The sequence below is a fragment of the Budorcas taxicolor genome, chromosome 12 (assembly GCF_023091745.1).
Source record: "Budorcas taxicolor isolate Tak-1 chromosome 12, Takin1.1, whole genome shotgun sequence".
Lineage (NCBI taxonomy): Eukaryota > Metazoa > Chordata > Mammalia > Artiodactyla > Bovidae > Budorcas > Budorcas taxicolor.
In genome coordinates, this window is record NC_068921.1 from 19,213,658 (window position 1) to 19,231,501 (window position 17,844).

The 17,844-nt window shown below is 42.2% G+C and overlaps 1 protein-coding gene across 1 annotated transcript in view; it reads left to right on the forward strand.

The window, feature by feature from the left end:
• The window catches only part of SETDB2 (SET domain bifurcated histone lysine methyltransferase 2), a 70,291-nt gene that overhangs the window by 46,398 nt on the left and 6,049 nt on the right, over positions 1-17,844 (forward strand). The window contains exons 12-16 of the mRNA XM_052650354.1: positions 8,125-8,232; positions 12,775-12,908; positions 15,591-15,625; positions 15,822-15,893; positions 17,448-17,491. Of these exons, the coding sequence (XP_052506314.1) occupies positions 8,125-8,232; positions 12,775-12,908; positions 15,591-15,625; positions 15,822-15,893; positions 17,448-17,491 (393 nt within the window). The remainder of the gene's footprint in view (positions 1-8,124; positions 8,233-12,774; positions 12,909-15,590; positions 15,626-15,821; positions 15,894-17,447; positions 17,492-17,844) is intronic.

A 17,844-nucleotide genomic window follows, 5' to 3' on the forward strand; every position in this document is an offset into this window, starting at 1 on the left:
TTTGTTGCTGCACCTGGGCTTTCTCCAGTTGCAGCAGGCAGGGGCTACTCTAGTTGGCGGTGCGTGGGCTGCTCACTCCTGGGGCTTCTCTTGTTGCAGAGCAGAGGCTCCGGAGGGCGCAGGCTCAGCAGTTGTGGTGCACAGGCTTAGTTGCAAGACATGTGGGATCTTCCCGGATCAGGGATCGAGCCCACGTCCCCTGCATTGGGAGGCACATTCTTAGTCACTGGACCCCCAGGGAAGTCCCCATAATCACTATTAAAGTGAATGATCATTTGGGGTTTTCCAGTTTTTTGTGTGACTGACCAGCTGCCATGAATATCCTTGGATAGGTCTCCTAATTCATGGGAGCTTTCCTCTGATCTGGGGGGCACTTAGCAAAAAGCAGAACTGCTGGGCTCAGGAAGAGTACATTCTGCACCTCACGAAACGTGCCAAACTGCTCTCCAAAGGGATTGCGCCAAGTTTGACTTCCACTGTTCTTACTTCTTTGTCAACACTTAATTCTGTGTGATTTATTTTTTTATTCATTTTGGTCTGGTAAAAGTGTGTGTAATTATGTAGAAAATTGCCAAACTGTCCTCCACGGTGGCTGTACCATTTTACATTCCCACCCGAAATGAGTGAGAGTTCATGTTGTTTGTATTTTAATCAGTAATGGCCTGATGACATGAGATTTTGAACATTTTTTCATGTATTTATTTACCATCTGTATATCTTTTTGGTGTTGTCTGTCCAGATCTTTTGTCCAGTTTTTAATTAGCTTGTTATTGTTGTTAAGTTTTAAGAGCTCTTTATATCTTATAGAAGTCCTTTGACAGATATATTTTATGTATTTGCCCCCAACCTATAGCTCTTCTTTTCTCTCTTCACAGTTCCTCCTTGGGTCTATGGTTTGGTGTCTGTCGTGATACTATGAAATTTAATGTTTTCCTTTCAGATGGGTGTGCGATAGTCTCTTGTTTGTATTTGCAGTTCCTGGATGACTTTGTGGGCTTGCATCTCCTTTGCTGTGCTTCTTCTGTGTGGTTCTGTTTTGCTTTCTTTATGCAGTTCTGTTTGTTGATTCTATGACTTCTGTTCAGAGACTACATTTTATTTTTGAGATCTTAATTTCACTTATATATGTTTATTTACATAAAAATACATTCAATGCTTTATCATATATTTGGCTTTTGATTTTATTTATGGTGCTTCCTGTTGCATGGAAGCTTGTAATGTAATTAACATTCATCATTTTCCTTTATAATTTGTAGGATTTTCACCCTAAGAATTTCTTTTCCATATTAAGTTTCTGTTTCCCAAAAAGTTTAAAAATTGTGTTGTTCTCATTTAGCTTTTTTTTAAAGTTATGCTAATCAGTTTATTGTTGATAATAAGAATGCCTTTGGATTTAGAAACAGCTCATTTAGGACTGAGGTAAATTAGAAAGCTATGGGCTTCCCAGGTGGCTCACTGGTAAAGAATCTACCTGACAATGCAGGAGATGTGGGTTTGATCCCTAGTTGAGAAGATCCTCTGGAAAAGGAAATGGCAACCCTCTCTAGTATTCTTGCCTGGGAAACCCCATGGACTGAGGAGCCTGTTGGGCTACAGTCTGTGGGTCACAAACGAGTTGGATACAACTTAGCTACTAAACAACAACATATTAGAAAGCTAAAGGAAAGATTGAAATAATTAAGGAAAGTGATATTTTTGATGCAACTGGATTTATCTGGATCACCATATAAAGCAAGGATCTACTTTTGACAGCTTATGGTGAACAATGTCGAATTTGTGGTATCTGAAGATGATTTAGCTTTGGGACTAGGAGCCAGGCTTGATCACTCAAGAACTTTTGTGTAGCAGAGTTTTATTAAAGTGAAAAAGGGACAGAGAAAGCTTCTGACACAGACATTAGAAGAGGGGTGGAGAGTACCCCGCTCACTGGTCTTTGCAAGGGCACTATATACCTTATTACAATAAAGGGTCTTTCCAGATGCATTCCCACAACATACATCTTAAGATAACAAGATTAGTCAGAAGGTTCTTGTTAAGGAGAAACATGTCTTTGAGCAAGATTCATTGTTACATTGATTAAGACAAAGCAGTGTAGAAAAAAACATTTGTCCTTTTCTCCTCTTTGGGAACTCCAGACCCCACTCTCCTCCTTGAGTACCCCAGACATCTCATCAACCTACCTAGGAATTGACTCCCACCTCTTTTTGTTTTTTCCATGTGATTAACTACTTCTCCCAGCTCTATCTCGCCTGCAGTGCGGGAGACCCAGTTTGATCCCTGGGTTGGAAAGGTCCCCTGGAGAAGGAAATGGCTACCCACTCCGGTATTCTTCCCTGGAGAATCCCATGGGCAGAGGAGCCTGGTGGGCTACAGTCCATGGGATTGCAAAGAGTCAGACACAACTGAGCAACTAACACTTTCACTTTCCTGCACTGTTATTTAAAAAAAAAAAACAAAACTATCCTTTCCGTACTGATTTGTAGTGATAATAATGGTAACTATTGTTATTATGATTTGGTGTCCAGTGTGTGTAAGGTAATACTCTGGGTGGGAGCTTACCTGTGTTTAACTATTCATCCTCATAACTACCCTAAGACGGAGGTTTTGTAATTATGCCCAAACTAAAGGTGGAACAGCTGAGGCATGGAGAAATTAAGTGACTTGCCCAAGGTCACAGGGCTGTAAGTGACTGAGCCAGGACTCTCACCTAGATGTCTCGTTCTTGAACCTTCATCCTTACCTGTTGCTCTTAACAGTATTGTCATATAGGCACAGATATCTTTCTGGCTGTCCATTCTGTTCCATTAGTCAGTTATGTATCCCTGAGCTGGTACAATGCTCTTAATTACTATGATTTTACAATAAGCCTTAGCTATTTTTTTTTTTTTTTTTTTTTTGCACTTTGAATTTGAGATCGGCTTATCAGGTTTCACAGAAATTTCTATTGGAATTTTAACTGGAATTCTATGGAATTTATAGATAAATTTGGGAAAAAATAGACACCCTCACAATATGTCTTTCCATTAACAGGAAAGACATATTAGCCAGGTCTTTTATGAATTTCAAAAATGTCCAAAAATTTTTGTGAGAACTTTGGGTTAGGTCTATTCCTGTGTTGGTTTTTGTTTTGTTTTTGTTAATACGTTTTTAAAATGGACTATTATTGGTATATAGGCTTCCCAGGTGGCTCAGAGGTAAAGAATCCACGTGCCAAGACAGGAGATGCAGGTTCAGTCTGAGGGTCAGAAAGATCTTCTGGAGAGGAAATGACAGCCCGCTCTAGTATATTCTTGCTTGGAGAATCCCATGAACAGAGGAGGCTATAATCCACAGGGTGGCAAAAGAGTCGGATATGACTTAGCAACTAGACAACAGCATAATTGATATACACAAACACTATTGATTTTTTTTTTTAACTCATCCAAAAATCTTGCCAAACTCTTGCATCTAAAAATCAGTTACTTGGATATTTTATTTGGACAGTCCTCATCTATAAATGAAAACTTTTTTTTCCTGTAAACTTTTGGGCCTCTTAATTTCTTTTTCTTATTTTACCACATTTTTCTAGAACATTGTGTTATACTGGTGATTAGAAGCATTTTAGTGAGCCTTGATTGTTCCTATATTACTGGGATGCTTCTAGGTTTTATCATTAAATTTGTATTTACTTTAAGTTTTTAATACTTTCAATTTATTAAAATTAGATAGCTCTGTTTTATTTCTAGTTTTCTACAAGTTAAAGTATTGAATATTATGAAGTGCTTTTTTCTGCATCTGTTGTAACGTTCTTCTGGGTTCCTTCCCTCTCTTTCTCTGGCCATGCACAATGCTAGATGCTTTCTTTTTTTATATACACACTTTGACTTTCTTAAATCTCAAACTTACAGAAAAGTTGCACCTACAGTACGAAGAATCTTTTTTGTTGGAACTGATCAAAGAAATATTCACATATTGAGATAAAGGAAAGTCATTCTGGCTTATACATGAGTTAACTTGAATTTTATGCTAACTAAAATAGTCTTTCTGTGGCCTATCAAATATACATTGTACATCTGGTTTATTTGTTAGAGATAAGGGCGCATTGACCAGAAGTAAAGAATGTCCATGTTAAAAATAAAGATTAAATGTCTTCCTGGCATGCCAACGCTGGTCCTTTGATGATAAACCTCCCTTCCCAGGTACCAAGGTCATACTGACTCACTGCGTACGTGCTGGTCTGTTCTTTTTCTTCTTCTTTTTTTAAAAATAATTTTGAAGAAATGTAACGCTGACTTGTTTAACGTTCTTTGTTCTGACAAGGTATAAAACTGTACTAGAAACTGCTTCTGCAGAGCAGTTTCTTAGAGTAATCTGGGAAATGGACTTCCGGGCTAGGCCTTCATTTGGCTCAAATCCATTCTTATTATAGATGGTTTATTGATTATTTTCATTGACAGAACCATTGGAAATTGAGACACGATGTCTTTCCTGAACACTTAGTGCACCTTTTCTACAAACGAGGATATTTACATAATCACAATGTAACCATCAAAATCAGAGATTTAGCATTAATATATGACTATCACCTGATCCTCAGACCACTCAGGTTTCAGGTTCAAGTGTCCTAATAACTTGCTTTATAACAGAAGATTCTGTTATGTTTGGTTTTCATGTCTCAAGTTTTCTCCTTTTAATTTGTTACTATAAGATATGTGCTTGTTTATTTTCTGCTGTTAAGCCATTTTGAGAATAACACTATTTGATTGTGATGTTTATCCTAATATACTCTTAATGTTCATTTTCTATTTTTAGTTAACTTTGTTGGTATAATTTACATTAAAAAGCACTCATTTTAAACATACAGTTCAGAGAGTATTAATTCACGTATTTGCCAATGTAACCGCTACCACCATCAAGATGTAGAACATTTCTATTACCCCAGAAGGTTCTCTCGTGCCTCCTTGTAACCACTTCCCCCCTAGCCCCAGCACCTCTAGGTTGAGCCTGTCTTTCCATCTCGTATGAAAGGAAGCAGTGTGTATGCTTTGTGTCTGGCATCTTTTGCTCATTAACAGTCTTTGGAGATTCTTCCATGGTGTTTCGCATATTTGTATTTTGTTCCTTTTTATTTCTGCATAGTATTCCATTGTATGGATCTGTCGTAATTTGTTTATTCATTTGTCTGTTGATAGACATAGGTATTATTTCCATTGTGGGGCTATGCTATGTGCTGTGCTCAGTTGCTTCAGTCGTGTCTGTCTCTTTGCAACCCCATGGACTGTAGCCCGCCAGGCTCCTCTGTCCATGGGATTCTCCAGGCAAGAATACTGGAGTGGGTCCCCATGCCCTCCTCAGGGGATCTTACCAGCCCAGGGACGGTACCTGCTTCTCTTGTGTCTCCTTCATTAGCAGGTGGGTGCTTTACCACCAGCACCACCTGGAGATTTTAAGATAACTCTGCTGTGAACATCTGAATATGTGTCTTCATGTAGACATGCTTTTTGTGTATTATATCACTGGTTTGTTTTTTTTAGATTCCACATATAAGTGATGACATGTCTTTGACTTATTTCACTAAGCATAATACCCTCCACATCCATCCATGTTGTTGCAAATGGCAAAATTTCATTCTTTTTTATGGCTGAATAGTATTCCATTGTGTGTTTATGTGTGTGTGTGTGTGTGTGTATACCTACTAAACATACACATACATACATACCTATATATGTGTATACATATAGGAGCTTCCCTGGTGGCTCAGACGGTAAAGAATCTGCCCGCAGTGTGAGAGACTCGAGTTTGATCCATGAATCTGGAAGATCCCCTGGAGAAGGGGTCTTCTGAAGTGGCTACCCACTCCAGTATTCTTGCTTGGAGAATCCCACGGACAGAGAAGCCTGGCAGGCTACAGTCCATGGGGCCACAAAGAGTCACACACCGCACATCTTTATTATCCGTTCATCTGTTGATGGACACGCAGTCTGCTTCCATACTTTGGCTGTTGTAAATAATACTTTTATGAACATTGTGGTACATGCATCTTGTTGAATTAGTGCTTTCATTTTCTTTGGATGCATACCCAGGAGTGGAATTACTGGATCATATGATAGTTCTATTTTCAGTTTTTTTTGAGGAACCTCCATATTGTTTTCCATAGCAGCTGCACCAACTTACATTCCCACCATCTGTGCACAGGGTTCCCTTTTCCCAACATCGTCACCAACATTTGTGTGCCGTCTCCTTGATGACAGCCATTCTGACAGGTGTGAGGTGACATCTCTTTCAGGTTTTCATTTGCCCTTCTCTGATGATCAGTGATATTGAGCATCTTTTCATGTGCCTTTTGGCCATCTGCATGTCTTCTTTGGAAAAATATCCATTCAGATCTTCTGCCCATCTTTTAATCAGGTTATTTTTTGATCTTCAGTTTTATGAGCTGTTTGTATATTAACCCCTTTGCTGGTCATTATCATATACAAATATTTTCTCCCACTCAATAGGTTGTCTTTCTGTCTTATTGATGGTTTGTTGATGCAAAAGCTTTTAAGTTTAATTAGGTCCCATTTGTTTATTTTTGTTTATATTTTCCTTGCATTTGGAGATAAAAAAGAATATTGCCCGTGTTTTCTTCTAGGAGTTTTATGGTGCCCCATCTTACACTTAGATCTTTAATCCATTTTGAATTTATTTTTGTGGATGATGAGAATATGTTCAAATTTCATTTTTTAACATGTTGATGTCCAATGTTCCCATCACTGCTTATTGAAGAGACTGTCTTTTCTCCATTGTATATTCTTGCCTTCTTTAAATGTGGACATACGCTTTTTTTTTTGGGTGAATACCTAGAAGAGGAATGCTGGGTCATAAAGTAAGTGTATTTTAACTTTAAAGGTGACTGCATTATTTTACACTTCTACCAACAATGTGTAAGCATTTCATTTGCTCCATACCTGCACTGACACTTGGCTATTTTTCAGTCTTTTTAATTCTAACCAATCTGGTGAGTGTGTATTGCTTTCTCATTGTAGCTGTGGCTGCGGGTTACCGATTTTGAGCATCTTTTCATGTGCTTATTCACCATTTGTAACTCTTCTTCTCTGAAGTGTCTGTCCAGATCTTTTGGCCATTTTTAATTGCATTGTCTTATTGAGTGGCAACAGTTTTTCCTATATCCTAGATATAAGTTTTTTGTCAGGTATATGAATTGCAAATATTTTCTCCCAATTTCTGGCTTGCCTTTCTTTTTTCTTAGCAATGTCTTTCAAAGAGCAAAAACTTTTAATTTTGATGAATTCCAACTTGATAACTTTAAAAAATATTTATCTATTTACTTGGCTGTGTTGAGTCTTGGTTGCAACATGTGGAGCCTTTTTTTGCAGCTCACGGGCTTAGCTGCTCCATGGCATGTGGTATCTTAGTTCCCTGACCAGGGTCGATCCCTGTCCTCTCATGTCCTCTGCGTTGGAAGGTGGATTCTTAACCGCTGGACCACCAGGGAAGTCCCAACCAACTTGACACCTTTTTTATAGTTTCTGCTTTTATTAGAAATCTTCGCCTTGTCAGGTCAGAATGTTTTTCTTATGTTTTCCATGCACTTTATGATTTAAGTATACTGTAACGTTGGTCTTTCATTAGGAAGTAGTTTGGATTCTTTTGGTCTCAAGAAGCTCTTAGAAACTCGAGCCAACCTGAATACACAAGAGGCTTCGTAGTGAGGTGCAGGGCCACTGTGTGGCTCCTGAAGGCAGGTCCAGAGGTGCAGCCAAGAAACAGGAGCTGAGAAACCCTTAGGAACCTCGGATGTCCTGTCCGGCCCTCATTTTTTGTTTTCCCTCTCTCAATAGACTGACTTCTCTTCTCTGACCATGAGCCTCAGAGCCTATTTAACTTTCCTAGAATAGGAACTTTGGTTGGCCCAGCTTGGGATCTGGGCCTTGACCAAGTCCGGTTAGGCAGTGTGAAACATGCCCGGGGATCAGGACTCTTCCCAGAGAAAAGCTGGCTGGCTTGAGGTCTGCTCACACACCCCAAAAAGTTGTCAGCTTCCATTCCTGATGAACACTTTTTTGGTACCATTTTCTGACTTGTAGCTCTCAACATTTCTTTGTACATAATCTGGATTGTTTTTCTTTTCCCAATCTGCAGCTGTATTCCTCTGCACTTGTGGAATGTGAGGACTATGATCCATCTAATAATGATAGAAATTTTGATGTGGAATCAGTAAAGAAAGAAATCAAGAGAGGAAGGAAGTTGGTAAGTATGAATCATTTTCTCAGAAAGATGAACAGACGCTTGGGGATGCCTTCAAAAGAAAGTCTGTTTGATTAATAAAGCAGGGATACAGATGTATCTTGGAGAGCTGAAAGAAGTAGGATCTGTATTGGAAACTTATATTCAATTGAATATATTAATATTTTAAAATAAGCTACAATGTGTTTCATCAGCAAAAAGTATCAATAGATAAGGAGTCAGAATGCTTTGGCTAAAAGAAGGAACTCCAGCTGAGACTGGCTTTTAAAAAAAGAACGCTCATTTTCTCACTTAGCCTGAGGAAAAACTGACTTCAGAGTTGGTTGATTTCAGGGGCTCAATGACATCATCAAGGGCTTATCATCCTTTCCACCCTGCTGTCCACAGCATCAGCTGGTCCCTTTGTGATCCTAGGGTGGCCACAGGCAGCTGCTGAAGCATCAGGTTTTCGTCTTCCTGTCTATAAAAAGTTCTTCCCCAAGCATGGCCTAAGAGCCCTCCTGAAAGCTGAGTTAGGCCATATTTCTCTTTCTGCACCAGTTGCTAGAGGCGACCACACATAATCAGGATCTACCCTTGGAGCTGGGCTCAGCTCCTTGGGAAGGAAGCACCCTGGGTAGTTACCCCCCCAGGGCTGCTGCAGGAGACTCCCCCAGTGACAGCACCCTTCACAGCTTAGTCAGCAGTACAGCAACCGTAAGCACTGACACGCTCAGCACCACCACAACCCACAGTCAGCTTAGTGATCCAGAGCAAACTCTTTCAGTCCTTGTGCGATGTCAGCATATACGGGGGCAGGTTCCGCAGCACCTGATGCACTTTGAGATGTGCCTGCTCTGGGCGCTCAGTGAGCAGGCAGCTCAGCACGGGGGGGCTCAGGAGGCCTTCCGTGCTAGGGGTGGGGGTGAAAATGAAGGCGGGGAATTCCAGAGAGAGAGGACAGGGTGTGCAAAAGCTTATGGAAGGCCGGAAAGAAGATGCGATGTGTTCATAGAACCACAAGCATAAGACTCTCCCTGGCATTCTCTTTACTGACCTCACAGAATTACATAGATGTAATAGAAGGTGTGAGGCTATTCCCTTGCCGTTAGATAGTGAGTTGACTCTGGTTTTCGCTGGAACAACAAAGCTGTAGTAAACGTCTTTGTGCATTACCCTTATGTGCTGGTGTGAGGGGTACTGTACGGCACAGTCCTAGAAACCGCTGAGTCAGAGAGAATTCCCTTTAAAATCTTTGAAACGTGCTGACAAAATGACCCCCAGGAAGACTGTACCACTTTATACGTCTGTTCTTAGTGGATGAAAGAGCGCTTCTCCCAGTCCTAGACAAAAATGAGTGTCACAGACCTTGTTGATTTTTGCCAGTCTCACCAAGTTCTACATTGCGTTTCCCTGACCCCTGGAGAGGTTGACCATTTCCCCTCCTTGCATTTTCCTCCCCAACCCCTTCATATCAGTGTCCCCTCTTTCTACTTGATTATTCCCGTCAGCATATAAACATGATCAACAGATCATGTCATCTTTTTTAAAAAAATCCTCCCTCATACGCCAAAAGCTGGTCAGTTACAGGGTCACTTGTCTGACTTAGGTGACCTTCCAGCAGGACCCTCACACACTGGTCCCTGCCCTGCGTCTTGCAGCACTTTCTTCTCACATCCGGGCACACTCTGCTGGGATGTCTTACCTTTCAGGCTGCTTCTTCCCAGGTGCCTGGGCTGTTTTTCCTCCTCTGCTCACCCTCTGTGGTTTGGAGTGCCCGAGGCCCTGGCCTGGGCTCCTTCATCAATCCGAACATCCTTCCCCCATGACCTCATCCAGTTCCCGTGGCTTCAGGACCACTCTTATCCCTGGACTCTCTTATCTCCAGCCCTGAAGACCAGCCTGACATACTTACCTGGATGTCTAATTGCATCTCCTGTTAAACTGGCCCAGAAAAAAATAGTTCCACCACCTGCACATTCCTGCACACGGTCCATCCACACCTGTCCGCTTCTCCTCTGCAAACAGCACATCGCTTGTCCGCCATCTGCTCCGCAGCCCCAGCCCAGCATCCAGCCCATCAGTGTCACCCTATAGACCTTGCGCCCTCCCCTTCTCTCTCACCACCACCCATCCACCAGGGTGGGGTCTGACCCCGCTCTCTCGACGGTTGCTGAACACTGCGGGTGCCCATCCCGCTTTCTCCCTCCCAGCCCATCCTCCACACAGCTGCCAGAACAGTGTCTTTATGCGCCAGTTTATGCTCCCCTTGCACGAAGATGAAACTGCAGCTCATCACTGTGGTTCATAAGGCCCCTATGTCAAGCCCTCAATAACCCCCTGGATCTTAGTTCATACTCTCCCCCTTGCCTCCCCTCTGTTCCAGCAACGCTACTCGTCCCTCTGGTAAGCGCGCCAGTACGGAAGCTCATTCCTATCACAAGAACACAAGGCCTTCTGCTGTCAATGTCCTTACCTCTGCTTTGATGTAGACTAGGAGCCCTTATAATGTCACGCCCTTAGGGAGGCCTTATGTATCACTGACCACCCAGTTTGAAGTAGGGAACCAGAGACACTGTATCACGTGGCCTTAATTCACTACAAAGCATATGTCATTGTTTTAAAGTTGGCTTTATTTGATCATTGTCTGTCTCCACCACAAAGTTTACTTCATAATGGCAGGTACCTTATCCACTCCGGTTTCCCCTGTCCTAGAAGAGAGCCTGCCAGGTCAGTAGCTACTCTGTGGACTTTCAGTGAGTCAGTGTTTATTGTTATTCAGTTGCTAAGACATGTCTGACTCTGTGACCCCATGAATTGCACACCAGGCTCCTCTGTCCTCCACTGTCTCCTGGAGTTTGCTCAGATTCATGTCCATTAAGTTGATTATGCCATCCAACCACCTCATCCTCTGTCGTCCCCTTCTCCTCCTGCCCTCAATCTTTCCCAGCATCAGGGTCTTTTCCAGTGAGTCAGCTCTTCACATCAGGTGGCCAAAGTATTGGAGTTTCAGCTTTAGCATCAGTCCTTCCAATGAATATTCAGGGTTGATTTCCTTTAGGATTGACTGGTTTGATCTCCTTGCTGTCCCAGGGACTCTCAAGAATCTTCTCCAGCACCACAATTCAAAATCATCAGTTCTTCAGCACTCAGCCTTCTTTTTGGTCCAGCTGCCACACCTGTACATGACTACTGGAAAAAACCATGGTTTTGACTATGTGGACCTTTGTTGGCAAAGTAATGTCTCTGCTTTTTAATATGCTGTCTAGGTTTGTCATAGCTTTCCTTCCAAGGAGCAAGCGTCTTCTAATTTGATGTTTATTAGCTGATTGTATTTCTGGTGTGATTTGCCTCTTCCTGTTTTTCTGTGGGTTAGTAGATTCTTAACCCATTATCAACTAGGCAGCAAACAGTCTTCCTTTCTTCTTTTTATGGTATCTTATCACCTTAAAGGTGGCGCTTACATTCTCTTATGTAGTCAGATCAGTCTTTTCTTTGTGGCTTCTGAGTTTCCTGCCTTGCTTAGACAGCCTTCCTCACCTCAGTGCTATACTTTTTTCTTCTTTCTCATATTTTCCAGATTTCAGTACGTTTTTAAAAATAACCTATTTTTTATATAAAGCCTTTTCCACATGAAATTTACTGAGAAATATATCGTGAGGTAGGGATCTTCCTCTTACTTCTTTTCTGTACATCTAGTTAGATGCCCCCCCAATGGTAAATGGTCCTTCTTTGTACTCTGACTTCACATCCGGCCTTCCGCACAATCTAATTGCTCTCCCATATTTGCATTTTATTTAGAGTTGTTTGTGCTGCTCTTGGGATACTGTGTGAGCTTTCTCCTGTTTTGCTAGGTGGTTACCTTGAGCTTGTACTTCGTGCAGCCAGAGTGTGATGTAAACCAGCCTTGGTCATGGCTCAGATTCCCGCAAACGGTTAGGTTTCTGACCTTCTAGCCATCTCTACCCCACCCTCCTATCAGGCCAACAGACTAATACAGAGGCAAGAGATCAAATGAACTGAAGTAAGGAAAAAACTTACTCTTCAGAAGCTTTTTTATGTTTGTTTTTTTTACATTTTTGGCCTTTCTGCATAGATGCCAAAGAGGTTTCCCTTCCTCTCTCTCCTGTCTCCTCAGTCAAGCGTCTGTAAGACACGTGCTGTTATCCCCAGGGGAGAATGCAGGTCTAGGAGAGGGGAAGGGGCCTGCTCGAGATCGCACAGCTACTAGGGCACCCCCTGGAGTTTCCCTTGGCCACAGGCTCAGTGGCACCGGCAGAACCTCTTGCCTAGAGCCAGGCAGTGTTGCCAGCCCTGCTTTTTAGAAAACTCTTAAAGAGAGGGGACAGGAGTTTTCTGCTTTTAATCAGATCATTACAAAACATTCCAGTTAGCTGAGGTGGTGCTGAGATTCCAAAACGAGCAGCCAGATGTCAGGACCCAGTGTTTGTAACTGAGGACATGAGGGCAGCCAGCTTAAAAATAGCACTTGATGACCTCTTGCCTTTTAATTTTTTAAAAATCTGAAAAAGCAGGTGTTTACTCAGTAAATCTCCTCTTCTGTAGAAATGCACGTTTTGTGGGAAAAAAGGAGCCACCGTGGGATGTGACTTAAAATCCTGTTTCAAGAATTACCACTTTTTCTGTGCCAAGAATGACCATGCAGTTCTGCAAGCTGATGGACGTACAGGAATTTATAAGTATTTAATAAAACTGTTTTAAAGCCACATTTGGGGGAAGGGTGGATTGGAATATGGAATGGTTAGATTAAGAGAAGATTTTTTAAAGCTAGTTTTATACAGATTGTTTCCAAGTAGGAATGTGGTTTGGGAGATGCCCAGTTAGGAACCTGACTTTAGAAGACCATCCCTGGCTTCCCAGGTGGCTCAGTGGTAAAGAACCCACCTGCCAGTGTATGAATGTGGGTTCAGTCTCTGGGTCAGAAAGATCCCCTGAAGGAGGGCATGGCACCCACTCCAGTATTCTTGCCTGGAGAAAGAATCCCACGGACAAGAGAGCCTGGCAGGCTACAGTTCATGGAGTCGCAAAGAGGTGAACACGACTTAGCGACTAAACAGCAACAACAATAGTCACAGGAAGAAAAGAAGCAAGGTTGGCTCTGTCTGGAGTTTGCTCTCCCTGCATCATGTCTTTCCTGGTAGAAAGTGCTGCTTGTCATAGGGGCGCTAGTGACCTAACAGTTGGCCACGAGGCTGGGAACCAGTTCTCACTCGCGCTTGTCTGCAAACAGGAGGGAGCCTTCTGTCACAGGTCCCCGCTATGCCCATCTTGTCTCCAAATGGATGCATTTTCCCACTAATGTCACCACCCTCTTCACTATAAACAGCCTCTGAAAATGATAAACTAGGCAGCAAGTTATCAGACATCAAGTCCTTGAAGAAAAACTTGTTTTGGCTTTGAAATCCTGCTCCTTGTCTTTAAATAATTCTGTCATGTTAATTTTTATGCAGTGAGGCGTATTTCAAGTCTACTACAAGTGTATTTGTTTTACCCGGAGAAACTTGATCTTCCTTCTGATGAAAGATGTCAGTTAAGTCATTATACAGTTTAGTCAGAGGAAATCAGTAAGCCAGTTGTTAATTGATTCAGGTCATTTTAAGTGAACTCTTTCATACATAGATGCGGTCTAGAATATGTTATATAAAGGTGAAGAAAGTTATATAATGGTCTTAACGGTTTTGACCTTTTTAATGTTATGAGATGGAATAAAACAGAGACTGATGGTCTAGCGTGGGCAAGCCAGGCAGACACTTGTCACTTCTTTGGGGCATGTGAACAGATTCTGATCGAACCAGACATTTTCTTTATTTTCGTTGTGCTGGGTCTTCGTGGCTGTGCACAGGCTTTCTCTAGTTGTGACGATGGGGGGCCACTCTCGAATTGCTGAGTGGGCTTCTCTTTGCGGTGGCCTCTTGTTGCAGAGCTCGGGCCCCGGGTACGCGGGCTCTAGAGCACAGGCCCCAGTAGTTGTGGTACACAAGCTTAGTTGCCCCTCAGCATGCGGACTCTTCCAGGACCAGGGATCGAACATGTGTTCCCTGCATCGGCAGGTGAATTCTTTATCACTGGACCACCAAGGAAGTCCTGGACATTTCTAAGTTCAGTGAGATATGTACATTTTTTTCAGTCATGGTGTCTGAATAATAGGATCAGTCAGTGCTGAGAGGATTATTATTTTATCATTGGATATGGTTGATTTACAGTGGTGTGTTAGTTCCAGGTGTACAGCAAAGTGAGTCAGCTCAGACTTTCTCAGATTCTTTCCCCTTACAGGTTGTTACATAATACTAAGCAGAGTTCCCTGTGTTATACAGTAGGTCCTTGCTGATTATCTGTTTTATATATAGTAGTATATATATGCTAATCCCAGACTCCTAATTTATCCCTCCCTGTGGCATGTGGGGTCTTCCTGGACCAGGAATTAAACCCGTGTCCCCTGCAATGGAAGGTGGGTTCTTACACACTGGGCCACTAGGGAAGTCCAACTTCATGCTTACTGTGGAGAAGCAGCAGAACTTTGTATAGTCAGATGAAGATGTGTGCCTTAGCTGCTGGATTGCTCGGGATCTTTATACAGTAAAATCCCACTGACTCCTATGTAATAAACATATTGTTTGAAATATGTCATCAGCACTCACCCCTGCAGAGAGCACGTTGACGGTCCATGTGGTTCAAGGGCACCGGGGACGCTGGTATGGGCTCCATCTGCACTTGATGTGCGTCAATCGTGAACGCAGGCTTGAGTGGCGATTTTTTGTTTGGGGTTTTTTCCCTTGGCCGTGCTACATAGCATGCAGAATCTGAGTTTCTTGACCAGGGATCAAACCCTCACCTCCTGCGTTGGGAGCGCAGAGTCCTAACCACTCGACACCCAGGGAAGTCCCAGCAGTTCTGTTCTTAATAATTCTGTTTATTTATTTTTGGCCCTGCTGCGTTGTCATTGCCGCAGGGTCGTTTCTCCAGTTGTGGCAAGCGGGGGCTTCTCACTGTGCTGGCTTCTCTCGTAGCAGAGTACAGACTGTAGGGCAAGCAGGCCGCAGCAGCTGGGGCCCAGGGGCCCGGAGCTGCGGCTCCCAGGCTCTACAGCACAGGCTGAAGTTCTGGCGCACACAGGCTTAGCTGTTCCAAGGCCATGTGGGGTCTTCCTGGATCAGAAATCAAACCCGTGTCTCCTGGATTGGCAGGCAGATTCTTTACCACTGAGTCACCAGGGAAGCCCAGCAATTTTGTTTTTAAAATAAATACTTAGGGTTAAGCCCTCATGAAAAACAGGTTAGTTCCCTTTTAAGTTACAAAGCGATAGGCATAATACTTGAAAAGTGTAAATCAAAATATCTGACTCTGAAATTTCATGTTTTCAGAGTGTTTTGCCAACAACATGCTGACCCTCAAAATGGTAAGTATCTAAAATTCAGTGTTGTGAGTTTAAAAAAGGTAAACATTTAGGTAAGACGTGGAATAACCTGATGTACTGGCCTCAGTAAGTTAAAATACAAGTTTTTGAGTTAAAATGTTAAATACTTTTAAAATCAAGTTGTTGGTCCCTGTGCGGTGTGCAGTATATAATGGACTAAATTTCTCTTTGTAACTAGATCTACCATTGATGAAGCCTTTGTCTGGTGTCTTCCATTCTCACTACAGTGAGCAGACCAAACCAAGACACGGTAAAAGCTGTGGGTTTTATGACTATTCGTCTTCTAACTGCTACTGCTAAGTCGCTTCAGTCGTGCCCGACTCTGTGCAACCCCATAGACGGCAGCCCACCAGGCTCCCCCGTCCCTGGGATTCTCCAGGCAAGAACACTGGAGTGGGTTGCCATTTCCTTCTCCGATGCATGAAAGTGAAAAGTGAAAGTGAAGTCGCTCAGTCGTGTCCGACTCTTAGCGACCCCATGGACTGCAGCCGACCAGGCTCCTCCGTCCATGGGATTTTCCAGGCAAGAGTACTGGAGTGGGGTGCCATTGCCTTCTCCGATTCATCTTATAAAATGACTGTCAATTTTCAGTAGATAAAATTGACAAAGTGCTGTATGTTCTCTGAATGCAGTTTCCCTAAGAATGCATGATCAGCATTTCTGTTCTGAGGCCAGTTGGGTCCTGGCTGCCTAGTTAGGTAGCCTTTGTGTACTGCTGGAACAGCCGTCTTGCCAACACTTACCTGGAATGCTCTCTGCATGGGAGTCAGCCCTCTCAGGTGAAGGCTTAGTTCCCTGTCCTGCCAGCTGCACTGTGTGGTGGTAAACAGTGCTCTTTCAACCGAAGAGCTACCCTCATTCTTCAACCATCAGCCTTTCAACTTATCAGATATACTGTAAAAAATACTGCTGTCAATCAATGTTTATTGACAGGAAAAGATGACCCTAATGTATTTCAAAAAGCAAATTGTAACACCATTTGTAATGAATCCTTTCCCTGGATGAAACCATCTTTTTTTTTTTAATTCTTCCAGAAGTGTTCTGTGTATACAAACATATACTGTACTTCACTTTTTTCACTTCATGTATCTTAGAGACTCTTCCCTGTCAGTGGCTGTGAGTAGATCTTACTTCATTTTTTAAAATAGGCTTCATCGTCTTCCACTGTGTATCTTACTCAGTTGTATAGCTGAACCACTTGTTTCCAGCTTTTTCTATCACATTAAATACTGTAGTTAACCTTCTTCTGGAATCATCCTTGTACAGGTATGTAACAATACTGTTCGACTTCCTGTAAGTAGATAGCTAGGTCAAAGCGTATGGAGAGTGAAACTCTGGGTTAACTGTTGGCTAGTTATCTTCTAGAGGCCACACCAGCAGTACACACAATGACTCAAATCCTTGCAAACTTTATATATTAAACACCTTCATCTTAATCTGACCAGTGAAAAATTCTGTTTTCCTCTGCATATCTTTATTTTGGGTGAAATTGAGTGTATTTCCCTTACTTTTGATCAGTTACATCTGTTGTCCTATGACCTAATTTGTTTTTCTGTTTAATGAAGCCTCTTCTCCAGAGCTCCCCATTTGTCCATTTTTCTACCTAAGCTGCCTTTTTCATATTGATTTATATGGTCTTCTTATATTTTAAAATTTGCCCTTTTGGCGTTTGTTTTGCAGACATTTAGTCTTAAGTCTGACATACCCAAGTTTGACTTTGTACACTTCATGCAGTCAAGCATTAGTCTTTTCCTTTACGAATTCCAACGTCTACATAATTTGTGTTTTTCACCCTACTTTTCAGGAGTGAAAAGAAAAAGAGGAAGAAGTAAACGTCATCATGTACAGGTAATTTGACTTCATTTTATTACAGCTTTAATTTTCTCCATATAGTCTTTTTTTTAAACCATTCTGAATTTTGGGTGACACAGTGATACATGATAAGATGAATACAAAAGAGAAGTCAGATGTGTCTTGGGTGTCTAAGCACATAACCTCGAGGAGGTGACCATCCCATGGTTCCTGTAATACGTGCCCTGGTACCAAATCAGTGAGGATCTGAGCCCACGTGGTACAGTGGAACATCCTTACCTAGCCAAGTATTTCCCAGCTACAGGATCCATATTTGCCCTAATACATGACTCATAATTTTCTGATTCCTGTTATGGGTAAAGCATATGAAAATGTTTTGGGGATTTGCA